This window comes from Lepidochelys olivacea (assembly GCF_965140295.1).
Source record: "Lepidochelys olivacea isolate rLepOli2 genome assembly, chromosome: 11".
Lineage (NCBI taxonomy): Eukaryota > Metazoa > Chordata > Testudines > Cheloniidae > Lepidochelys > Lepidochelys olivacea.
The window spans coordinates 61,130,857-61,144,268 of NC_140421.1; the positions used below are offsets into that span (position 1 = coordinate 61,130,857).

A 13,412-nucleotide genomic window follows, 5' to 3' on the forward strand; every position below is an offset into this window, starting at 1 on the left:
GAGTGCCAGTGGATCTTCCCCAGCTGCCAGCCCCTCGCCCGGGGTCCCAGCCACTGGCCCCATGTCGTCGTCGTCCTCCCTTCCGGAGCTTGAATGCTGCGAATCAGCTGTTCGCGGCGCTCCAGAAGCACTGGGAAGGAGGGGGAGGAGTTGGTAAGCACAGGGCTGCTGGCGCACAAGAAACGTAGGGGGATGGGGGAGTTTGGAGCCGGTGGATGCTCTGCACCCACTGATTTTGCCGGACCACGGATGTTGCTGGACCAGGGAGTGCTGGATTAGAGAGGTTCTAATTCTGCAAACTGCCATCAGATACCAACAGCTTGAGTTACTACCAACCTTGGCTAAATTCCTATTAACAAGCTGAATGTATAAGTAATAAATCCTTAATCTGTTCAATCCTCCAGGAGTAATTTCTTTTTAATCTCTTCAGGATAAGAATGCATTACATCTCTATTCTGTGAACGGGAAATATTTGGGCTCTGAGAGTCTAAAGGAGGAAGTGTCAGACATGTGTGTGACTGGCGAATATATTGTGATGGGGAGCCTACAGGGATTCCTTTCCATACGAGATCTCTACAGGTAACAGACCAGCATCAGTTGATTATCACTGCAGATAAGATGTACTGCACCAGCATGATGGTTTATTTACATATAGGTATTGGTGTATGATGTGGAAATCATGAAGGGTGTGACTTGTCATTCTTTTTCAAAAGAGGTCACAGATGGCTATTCTCTCATTGCCCTGTCCCCTGATACTGGAAAATCAATTTGCAAAGGAAATACAAAATTACAGCCGAGTCCCTTATGCTCCAGGCCCCTATTTGGATTGTCTGGACACTGAAGGGCAGGAAAGACCTATTTGTCAGCTGGGAATGCCACTTCTGGTGCATGACTGCACTGACAGCCCTTATCCCAGTACTGGGAATGTCCTTCTCAATATCTGGGAAGGGACAGAGTTGGATGCAGACTTGGGGCTTGATCCAGCAAGATACTGAGTATCCGTGACTCCCATCAAAGTCAGTGGGAGCTGTGGGCTCAGCTCCTGGCAGCATCAAGCTTATGGTGTGCAGCTGTAACTTCAGTTTAAAATCCCCTCTTCTTTCCGCTATGCAAACTCATTGGCCTTTGCCTCCAGGAGGAAACATACCTGCTACAGGGGTAACTGCAGCACTAAGTCTGCTCTCCTGTCACTCTGCAGAGAGGATTTCTTTCTTTACTGATTCCGTCCCCAGCGCACAACCCTGTTACTAAGGCTATATCTTGGGGATGGGATTTGACCCTATATGTCAGGGGTGGGCAAACTACAGGCCATGAGCCAGATACGTCCCACAAGCCGTTTTAATCCGGCCCTCGAGTTCCCTCTGGGGAGCGGGGTCTGAGGTTTGCCCTGCTCCGGCTGGGAAGCAGGGTCAGGGGGCCACTCCGCATGGCTCCTGGAAGCAGCGGAATGTCTCCCCTACAGCTCCTATGCTTAGGGGCAGCCAGGGGACTCTGCTCCGCGCACTGCCCCCGCAGGTCCCATTGGCCAGGAACCACGGCCAATGGGAGGTGGGGGTGGCGCCTGCGGACAGGCAGCGTGCAGCAGAGCTGCCTGGCAACGCCTCCATGTAGGAGCCAGAGTGGGGGACATGCTGCTGCTTCCGGGAGCCACTTGAGGTAAGCACCACCCGGATCCTGCACCCTTGAGCCACCCCCCCCTGCCCAGCCCTGATCCCCCTCCTGCCCTCTGAATCCCTCAGTCCCAGCCGGGAGCACCCTCCTGCATCCCAGAGCCTGCAACACCCCACCCCACCCCAGTCCCCAACACCCTGCCCCAGCCCTGATTCCCCTCCTGCCCTCTGAATCCCTCGGTCCCAGCCCGGGGCACCCTCCTACGGCCTGCAAATCCCTCGGTCCCAGCCCCACCCCAGAGCCTGCACCCTCAGCTGGAGCCTCCACACCCCACTGCCCCAGCCTCCTCCCGCACCCTGAACTCCTCATTTCTGTCCCCCCACAAGCCCACACCCCTAGCCAGAGCCCTCACCCCCTCCCACATCCCAACTCCAATTTTGTGAGCATTCATGGCCCGCCACACAATTTCTATTCCCAGATGTTAAAAAGTTTGCCCACCTCTGCTCTATGTGAAAGAAGTTCACTGTAACTTGAGTTATAGTGTATTGAAACAGATTGGGATTTGCAGTGAAACCCCATTTTTTAATGCATCTGAGTTCACTCTCAGTGAGTTCAGCTGTAGTATGGCTCTGTCCATTATGTATAATGGATAGCAGTTAAATATTTAATGCATTTTTTGTGTGGTTTTGCTTATTTCAGCCTGAATCTCAGCATCTCCCCCTTAGCCATGCGACTGCCGATTCACTGCATTTCTGTTACCAAAGAATACAGCCACATCCTTGTAGGCTTGGAGGATGGCAAGTTGATTGTCGTTGGTGTTGGCAAGCCAGCTGAGGTAAAACCCACCATCAAGAACTTTGTCTACCGAACAGTGGGAAATTCACTTATTTCTGCTTTCCAGTTGAGCAAGAGGTCTCCTCTATGGCAGGGCAAACTTAAGAGCAAGTTTGAGTTTTCAGGGGGGAAGAAATAATTTTTGAGACGGCTCTATGCATAGAGATTTCTCTATAAGAAATAAGCATATAGGGAACGCTGGTGGGGAAAAAGCAGATTCAGTTGGACTAATCTGCAGACTTTATCACAGTCGAATAAACAAGAGGACAGAATAACATTTTCTGAATGTGCTAGTGTTGTCTGTCACTTCTCAGACACAAGTTCTGAATAGTATGTGATACCTTCGTTATAAGTGATGAAGTAACTTCCCAGAAGAAAATTGGAAACAAAAAAGAATGAGCTACTTTCTTTTAAGTTTTGGCTTTTGTCAGATATCCTTTACTATATGTTGCCTCCCTTTTTGAAAAATTCCATATTTCTCACCATTCGGACTCTCTCACTGTAACTGCACAAAGATATCCTGTGTAGCCTCCCCTATGCTCTGTGCTCCTTACGGTGGATGTAAATTTGTAGGTACTGCATATGCACTATCAGTTACAAAGCATCCATATGTAAAATAGCAATACCCACTTCGTCATGTTCAAAACGGGTTTCACAGTAACTGCTACTTGTAACACCTCTGTCGAAGTATTTCACCAATATTATGAAGAGAGGCAGGGTTAGGCTTTCTGAATCTCTGGAGTGCTACAGTATATTTTAAGTTGAAAGCTCCTATTGTTAACCGTTACAGCCAGAAGGGTGACTTTAAATTGAGGAAAGCTCTGTTTGACCTTCAGTATTTGCTAGAAAAGTAGGCATTAAAGTAACATATATTTTATAAATTTTGAAAACATACTGGCATCTTAGTTCTCAGTGTCTGAAATTTTTCTAGTTAAGGGAACATAGAGTTTACTGAAATATATCCTGCTTAGGATCTTCATGGAATGAGAGCCTGATCCTGCTTCTATTGAAATCAGTGGCAAAACGTACAGCAATTTCAAGTTAAACAACTTTTTCTATTATAGAGTTAATGGATAGCTTCTTGTGTTGTAGATAAGAGACTCTTGTGATAGCTTTTTAACAATCATCAGTCTTTTATAAAGATTTTTCAGTCTTAGAAAAACTCTTTGCTAGGCTGGAATTTGTTGTTCATTATCTGAGACTTAAAGTAAATTTAATTAAGAACAAAGAAATCTGACTTCCCCACTGTCCTATGTTCCTAGAGTTCGATTCCTCCTAAGGATATGCAGATTTTTTCCACAAGCTTTATCGGTGTTTTCAGTTTATAATTCAGAGAATTTGGAGGATTAATATCTATATAAACAGATTAAAAAACAATAATGGTAGGGACAACATTTATCCCATATTTTCCTGTTTCCTCCGATTTGTAAAAATCATTTTATTGTGTTTAAAAGGTATTAACTTTTTTGTTTGACAAGTAAAATATGGAGATAAGAAATTAAGGACTTCCAAATTCCTCCTACAGAAGGTACTCTCTGTTACGAGTTGGGCTTCAGTGGGGATACTATATTTAGCCTTAGAACAAATGGAGGTTCTTTCTACATATTTTATTAAACATAATAGTAAAGTGCTGTCGAGACTAAGGTTGACATTTTGTCTTTATGATTTGACAATATAATCAGAGATGGAGTACAATGAATTTGTGTTCTGGTTTAGAAAACTATATAGTTGCTTAGAACACTGCAGAAGTCTGCAGGATTGTTCCCTGTTCAAGCTGACACCACTAATGGTTTGTTGGATTCTGTTTAGCTGCTCAATACATAGTTACAAAGTGCCAGACTTCTGATGAGAAACTTAGTTTCTGAAATGAGTATCAGAAACTTTTCCTGAACTTTGTGCCATTAAAGGATGATTTTCTTTAACCATAAGGGATTTTATATTCTGGTCTATTGCCAGAATAGGATCGCCACTGGTCAATCCCAGGTCTGCTAGTTATGAAGATAATTGAAACAGTTTCTGACAGAATATTGTCAGATAGTCAAATATGATACAAATTCACTAGATCCATGATTTAACATTGCCTTTGGTTACTTGTCACTTTGAACAACTTATTACTTGTCTTTACTTATGGAATATTCACTGTAGACTACATTTGTTTAATTCTTGCACTGAACACTTCACCCAGGATCAGTGGAAGTCTAGAAATTTGGCATCATGAGAACTCCTCTCCATCTCTTCCTCCCATTTTGCTATCGCTGCCCTGCAATAGTCCATCACTTACAGGACCTTGTCAAGTACTCTTCATTTCTAGTAATTCCCTCTTAAAATAAAATGCTCTTCCTACTAATTTTGTTCATTTCCACTTGGCAATCATTTTTTCTTTTTAACAAAATAGCCATTTAGAATCCAGAACCCACTTCCCACAAAATAAGAACAATTTTAAAGTAGGTAAAATATTAGACCTAACTTGCCTGACAGCATCCATTTAACTGTTCAAAAGTGGAAAAGATAATGATCAATATTTGTCTTTTTGTTCTTTTGTGCCAATCCAAGAATCATCCCAAAATGTTACCTTTTTTGTTTGTTTGTTTTGAAATAATTTCTGTTGGTATAATTTTGTGTTTGTGCAGTACCTTGTATTGTCTGCACTTCTCCAGAATCAGCGTCTGAAGTTCCTTTTTTAATTTATCCACCTTATCCCTTCCCCCTCCTTTTGTTTCTCTGGATTACTTTAAACAGATGCGCTCAGGTCAGCTTTCCCGAAAGCTGTGGGGATCAAGCAAACGGCTCAGCCAGATTTCTTCAGGAGAGACTGAATATAACACTCAAGATTCCAAGTGATTGCTGCTTCTGAATTCTCTCATGGATACCAGAAATTTGTTTAGTCTTTTGGTCACTCTAAACATATCTCTCAACTTTCTGATGAGTGTTTCAGGGACTTATCCTTGACAGTCAGTTGAAGACCAACATATGGTAGAGGTACAGTAATTTTCATATGCACACATGCAAATTAGCCCACAATTGGTTTTATTACTTTTTTCCTAATCACATTGATTTGATAGCAGTGGAACTCTGTCTAGATTATGTGCTGGAACGTAGTTTCAGAAAAAGACCTGTAAGTGCGTTAAACCACAGATGATATCATATACAGGTGAATAATGCTAGATGTTCCTCTTTTGCCTGGAAGATATTAACTCAAATTCAAGGAAAATATCCCATTCTCATTTACATCTTTGTAATTCCAGGATAATATACTGAAAATTCCTTCAATTGCAGATATACTGATAAAATTGGGACAGTTGAGAGTTATGACTTCAGATATATTCTTCCGACCAATCAGCTTGCTGTGTACTACTGTAAATGATTATAAATAATCCTCTATTGCGTGGCTCCTGAGGAAATCCCTTTTAGACTGTTCTGCAGGGAGCACCTCAATGGCAGTACTTGATTGTCAGAAATTGTTTAACTGAAGAACAACAATGAATTATAACCTCGTAGGAATTGGAATACGGTGAATATTTGCTGCAGAACATTCTTTATGTCGTTTGGCATAGCAACACTCACATTTAGAAATCCCTTACAAGTTTTAAGGCCTCGTATTAATACAGAGGGAATGAGAATCACATTTCCATGTCTGTCAAGATTGAGTTGTTCTGTTTCATTAATAGTATAATTACTGCAAACCAAAATGTCTAATTTCTAATTAAGATGACCTGAAAAACTTTGCATCATAATTTACATTTAGCATATCTTGTTTCTTGGCTCTGTATTTGTCAAACAAGTAACCTGGTTTAGCCATATTCATATTGCCGGAAAAGTAAGTAGAAAAATCCAGGTACATATGAGGGAGAGGAAGACATCACAGCCCTGCGTATACTGTAAACAACAAAAATAGTACTCAAAAGCTCAAGTACTCCTGGGAAAACCTTGCCTTCAGGGCAAAGGGTTATTTTTTTTAGGTGGGAATATGACTCTATATAAATAGAGGAAAATATTGTTCCTTTACATCTTTTGTGGAAGTGGTAGTAATTGAAAACAAGATGTCTCTGTAGCCAATGCAGATACAGAATTGATTTAGTTAATATTTCTCAGACACCTCTCCCCTCTTCTTCCTTATTTTATTACTTATGGAAGTGAGTATGTGTTGTATCTTTTCTAAATAGTGTCAGATTTCCCCTAGGACTGGGGAGGAGTTGAACTACCGGAGGCACCCCATACGGTGCAATCTAAATTCATGCACTTTTAGCGCGATATTTCTTGATTATCTAAAGAAGTAGTTATCACTCTTTTCAAGGCACATTTTTTCTTAAATCAGCTTCCCCTTCTTAATTTCATAAAGAAAATAATGACCCGATATCATGCTTTTATACACTGAATATTTTAATGACCTTATTACTAACTAATCTAAAACGTATTGTGTTGCTTGTTTTAGCCATTACTTTCAAATTATATCTGATCAGTGAACAAATTAGATGAGATTATGTATAACTAGAACACTAATCACTGTGACAGATCAAATCATCTGGAAATTAGGGGGAAATGGAAAGATTTCTCTGTGGCACTTGTCAGTATGATATTTAACCCCGTTTCTCTTGGTCACTCATTCCCTCCCTCCCCACTTTGCAATGAGTTATGGACATGGGAAGAAAGTCTACATAAAAAAAAAAGAAATTAACTGGTTACTGATACAATAACAATACCAAGGATACTCTGGAAGTATTAAGTGTATGTGAATGTGAAGTAGGTTTGTCTATTGTAATTTCACAAGTAAGAGATTTTGAAGAATTATTGAGACAGAAGTTTAGAAGAATCACAGTTTTGAACGTGTGATTTTATGAGAATTAAGAGGGGTTATAATGAATTTTCAAATGAATTTGCTTGGGGGTAGTGTGGGTGATGGTTTTATAACTGTACATTTAAGATCTTAAATGTGTATATTTGGAATTTTTTAAAATTGCAAGACTGTTTGACGAGCAGACAAAAGTGGAGACATTTAGAAAGTTAATGTTCTGTGTGATGCTTGGCCAGAACATAAGTCTTTCTGTTGTCATTTGTGCAGAGAGGTTCACTTGTAAGTTTTTGAAAGAATCTTTATTTGTATTAGGTATTTTATGCAAAAGTTTTAATTTTTGAACTGGTGCTAAAATTTTAGCATTTGTATCCATGTAAGAAAATAAGGGAAACTGGTCAACCTCCACAAAATGTAATGTGGGTTTAGAAATTGGAGAGATTCCGGCATTTGTATTAATGATAATCTGAATATATAACACTTTAATCCAACGATTTTGGTGCTTTACCAGCATTAGTTAAGCCTCACGAATGTTAGCTACTGGTATAAATTAGAGCTGCCCTCCTAATGCTCTGTCTTGGCACTAAGGGACCAACCCTTCACAAAGCAGCAGCAAGATCATGGGAGTACAAAGGTGAGTGTTAAATCACATTCACACACTACTTGCACTTCGTGCAGATTGGCCATAGCTGAGCATCTGGTCCCTTGAGAATGAAAGGTGCTACTTACATTTCAACTTGTCGTCTTTTCGTGCACCAGCAGCAGTCAATTTTTTTAACTACTCAGTAATGTCTGTCTGCAAGCTATACTTTGCTTAATTTGTAAAAGGAAGCTGTAAATAAAAGATGTAGTTTGTATGTGAGAGCTATAAGTAAGGAAGAATTTAGCTGGTGTTCCACTTGTTTTTAACTTATTTTCTTTCAATTTTTCTTGAATTAATTATACAGTTGTTTGTTTTTTGTGGTTGTCTGAGTTGTGGCTGGTTTGCAGTCCACACAGAGCCGTGGACACGGAATTAGTGCACTGCACTTCTTCTAAGATTTAAATTTTTACTTTTGATGACTCTTCAAGGTAATAGTGCTCTTGGATACCATCCCCTCTGCTCTTCTCATAGAGGAAAAATAGTTATAAAATACAAGTTCTCTTTAGTCTTTTTACACTACAATTTATTTAACTTTGTTTTAGAAAGTAAAGCTGTGACATGACGCAGTTCTGACTATGAATTCAGATCAGGCTAGTCTGAATACATAGTTGCTATGTAACGCTAAGAATTTTTCAAGGCCCTTTTGTAGGTGTTCTGTCTTTTGTTTAACCATTGGAGACCACAGTGATATCTATAGAAACTAAAAAATACTGCTTACCTGTGAGGTGGACTTAAAAGAAAAGTTAAGTCAGCACTGTAAACATATGTATTTTTAAAAAAAAGCTGAATATTGACTCATCTCTTCCTAGTAATTTATAAACTGGATTCAACAGCTAGCAGTATTCAGTAACTTCCACTTACAGTTTGGGGAAGTGCTTAGAATAATTTTGGCACCTTAGAGACTAACCAATTTATTTGAGCATAAGCTTTCGTGAGCTACAGCTCACTTCAAAGCTTATGCTCAAATAAATTGGTTAGTCTCTAAGGTGCCACAAGTACTCCTTTTCTTTTTGCGAATACAGACTAATACAGCTGCTGCTCTGAAACCTAGAATAATTTTGTTTCCAATAAAATTTTTGTTGATTATCAATGTTACCGATGAATGTTGCAAGCCTCAGTGGTGGTAATTATTTTTGGTTGTCTTATTTTTATGTACTGTGAAAAATTATCTAATATCATAGTAAGTGTTCATTTGGGAATTGCCAGCATTCAAAGATTTATATGCTCCTTGTCCAAGTTAAGGGCAAAAAAAGTACGTGGGTAATATTGCATCAGTATATTCTTTATTTTCTGTGTATCATACTCATCTTGTGCAATCTTTGAAACTTTATCTTTTCCATCATCCACCTATCTTCCCACTCTCAGCACACACACAAAAAAACCCTGTTTAAACAATCTTTTTCCTCTTATTTAAAATGTTTGTGGAGGGGGGGCCTTAATTCAGAAAGCACCCAGTAAGATCTTTGATTAATCTAGATATTCATCTATGCAAATTTTTTCTTCAATACCTGCTTTAACTACAAATATTATAATTTTTTTAATTTAAATGGCATATGGGCTTTTAAGTAGCCTACTGAATTGACTATTTTGATAAGGAGCCTCTTTAATGTCTTAAAAATCAGAGTTCTCCTGCAGTGCAAAGGATTAAAACAATAGAATTCCATCCCCTTTAAAAAAAAAAAATTTCCCACAATCTAGGAAGGGATAGCCAGTGAGTTATCTCCCATTACTCTGGGTTAAGATAGTTGTGTCTTAATAGAATTCAGTGGGTGTTGGCCATCTAACTCCCTTAGGCTCTGATGAAAATCCTACCCATTAGCTATATATGGAATCTCAAGTAAGAACATTTAAAGATATCATCCACTAGAAAAAGATTTCATCTTGTAGGTTACTTAGTTGAAGAAGTATGTTTGTTTATGGACTACAGTATTGTAGAGAGTTTGAGACTAGGTTAAATTTTTTTCTTCTGAAGGGGTATATTAATAATCTGATCTTTTATTTGGAGGAAATGCTAAGACTCTTTATTAAATATACTGTTAGGCCTGATCCTGTGGAACAGCTGAAGGCCCTAATTCTGGAAAGCACTCAAGTGTTGTCCCGGAGGGGAATGCTTTCCTGAACCAGTTCATTGAGCTTACTACTATGACAGCAATGGAACGACTCGCAGTTGTGAGCACTACATCTGTTCATAGGATTGGGCATATAGATTCTGTAAACATCCAATTAAATTCTACAAATCAGTAATCTTGAACAAATCTATAATCTCAGATTTGATTAACAGAATGTACTAACTATACGCTGAAATGTTAATAGTTCTACACTAGCTCAGTATTAAGAGGGTTAAGAAGTTTGTCGAAGAGGCGATTCTTAGATCATTTACACTTCACAATACTGCTATGGAGTAATGGTGCAAACTGGGCTATTTTTAATCCATTTTATTGAGTCTGTCATTCTTTGTAGAAGTGTAGTCATGGGTGGCTATGTAACAAATAATTAAGATCCACTAGTCTGAGATGTAAATACAAGAAAGCTACTTAATCAAGTGCTCCCATGACAGGTTGTAATAATTTATAGATGTAGGTTTAAAATAATTTCTTCTGCTGAATCTCAAGAGTTGCATTCAGTATTACAAAGTGAACTTCCTCCCTTGTTTTGGTGGTAGAGTTTTCCAATACCCATCTGTATGTAGCCTCTTTGGAGGCCCACACCTGAACCAAATGGAGGCAATACAGGTGGGGAGTTCAGTGGGTGAGTCCATGCATTCTGAGGAACCCAGTCTCACTCTGTAGTCCTTGCCTCTTCTAATAACCCTTGTTAGCCCACTCTTCCAAAGGCCTGCAGGTCCCCTGCCAGGCTACTGCAATTCAAACTAGGTAGCAGGAACTGTACAGCTAGTACAATAGGGTTGACCCCTTCCGTTGGAGCCTAAGCACCTTTCCTTCAAAGCACCTTAGCATCACTGACCTCGGGACTGAGTCGAAGAAAGCAAGATAACCTAAAAGGTGTATTTTGTCCATCCCAAGATGACAGTCCAGAATTGTTCCTTGCACTAAATGTAGGGTGCTTGGTGTAGCTTACTTTTAAATGTGTCAGGTGCTAGGGTTTTCATTTCTACTCTTGGAAATAGGTCTACAGTCTAATAAACCTGATGCTTGAGGAATTATTGCTGATATTTAATCTAGACTTTCCTTTGTTCAATTTCATCTCCCACAGAGCTGTATCCCCTTGGAATACTGAAGGTGTTTTCTTTGATACCTGAGCCTTTCACATACTATATTTAATTGCCAAACTGTTCATGTATAGTTATTTCAGTCTTTCCTCAGAACCCAGGTCCTCTAGCTCTATTCATGCGTTGCTTCTGTCTGGACTCTTAGACATTTCTGGTCTCAAATTTGAATGCTCTGTGGGGTATTGCGACTAGTGTATAGAAATCCTACTGGCTCTTTCTGATATTGCAAACTCATGTCTAATCTACTGTCCACTATTTCTAGCCATCCTTCCAAAATGCTGGGCAGGAAGGGTCTCCTGTTCCAATCGTATTTCCAAACTATGAGTGAGGATAGATATAGGGTTTCCAGTTTTAAAATATGACCTCACCCAAGCAACAGTGTGAGATTAAATATCCAATAAAATTTACAATTGGGGAGGGAGTAGCAGAGATCAATGTTTTTAATATAACAAGGAAAATTTTCAAATACCAATAATGAATTTTTATTCCTAAACTGAAACCATCATTTGCCTAGAAACAAACCCTTAAAACCAGAAATCCCATGTGCATCTAAGTAGGAGTATTTTCTTTAGTCATTAACAAATGAGCTGTGTTCAGTAGTATCCTAACTTAAATGAAGTAATTTCAGGGACTCAAGTAATGAAAGCTTGCCTCGTGTTCTGCTCCTGTAATGAGCTCTGCAGGAGCAGTCCAGGCATTGCTCAGTGAAGGGTTGGGGCCACAGTGTCTGAAAAGAGCCACCCTCTCTGAGCAATTTCTTGGAGATAGTGCTGCTACTTAAAACAAAGTTTTCTTAAAGAGTTTTTAGAGTGGAAAATGAGACTCACTAAGGTGTGCCTCGGCATTTGCTTAAATCACTATAACTTTTGGTGGAAACAGAACACTAAGCCTTATTGATAGTGTGACAATTAACCATCTCTTAATTCTAGTAATTATGATTGTGCAATTATATGATTACAAATGGATTTAATGCCAAAAATGCCTTTAAATAAACTCAAATTTTAGTTAGTTGAAACTAGATATATTGAACACTAATAGCCTTCTGGCAGTATAATGAATTTGCTGTTAGTCTTCTGTGCAATACCTTCATCCCTTCTGGGTGCTTTTAAGGTTTCGTATATACTGTTTGTCTTATTTTAATATGTGTTATGTTCCAATGGCTAAGTTTTAATAATTTTAAGTGTGTATATTGGCTAATGTTGGATTTGTTTCTGTACAGCATGATGGAAGATGTTTTAAAATTTTGCACTTTTTTCTAGTATTTGCAAATTTGTAATCTAAATTTTTAAAATGCACACTTATTTTGTACATAATGATTATTAAATTAGCTTTGTATATAACAGCTGGGGCTGGAGCAAATAAATAATAATCAGATGTGTGATTTCTCTGTGCTTTTTTCATGGTGTGGTCCAGGTATTTATAACTATGCCACGAGGGTTGGAATGTTTAGGAACTATTACTAGTCTGTTGCACTTTACTAAGACAGGTAATAAATAATAGGCTCTGGAGGGGGGAAATCTAGGCTGGGCAGCATGAACTGCTCTGACCTGGACTCCTAATCTGCTAACATCAAGAAGTTTGGGGGGAAGTATTCCCCTTGCCTTTAGTGGGAGAAGAAACAGAGCTCCCTTCAGCAAGCAAGTGAATAGGGGAGTCTTCGTACTCCCAGGAAAGGCTGGAGAACCACAAAATCTTCAGATGGATATAGGTTTCTGGTGCTCCTATTTCAGATTCCCTTGCATGGCAAATCCTTTCAGCAGCTAAGCAGAGAAGAGGGAGCTGCTTTCTCTCATGACCCCTCAGTTCACTACACCAACTATTAAAACGGTACTACAGGTTGAAGCTTTCTAAGCTGGCACTTCCTGGTCTGTCAACATCCGTGGTCCAACATAGGCGCCAATTCCATCGGTGCTCCAAGGCTGGAGCACCTATGGGGAAAAATTGCCAAGCTCCCACCCTCTGCCCCTTCCCTCTGCACCTCTTGCACACTGGTGGCCCTGCGCTTACCAACTCCTCCCCCTCCCAGCACTTGCAAAGCGCTGCGAACAGCTGATTCACAGCCTGGGGCTACTGCACCCCCCCCTGCACCCCTACTTCCCACATCTATGGAGACCTGTTGGCACTTTGCATTGACCTCCTGTGGTTTGGCAAATTCTCTGGTTCAGTGCCGGTCAGGTCCTAAGGGTGCTGGACTAGAGAGGTTCAACCTGCATAAATTAGCCTCAGGAGGGTATCCTCCCCTAATGCTGCAAGGAAATGTTTGAGATTAGTCAGTTCCTACAGAAATAAAAATGGTGAGTAATGGG

At 39.8% G+C, this 13,412-nt stretch overlaps 1 protein-coding gene across 1 annotated transcript in view; it reads left to right on the plus strand.

Annotated features, from left to right (window-relative positions):
* NBEAL1 (neurobeachin like 1) overlaps window positions 1–12,428 on the plus strand; it is a 139,298-nt gene extending 126,870 nt beyond the window's left edge. The window contains exons 53-55 of the mRNA XM_084643634.1: window positions 431–579; window positions 2,311–2,446; window positions 5,185–12,428. Coding sequence (XP_084499760.1) covers window positions 431–579; window positions 2,311–2,446; window positions 5,185–5,286 — 387 coding nt within the window. The 3' untranslated portion in view covers window positions 5,287–12,428. The remainder of the gene's footprint in view (window positions 1–430; window positions 580–2,310; window positions 2,447–5,184) is intronic.
* The last annotated feature ends 984 nt before the right edge of the window (window positions 12,429–13,412 follow it).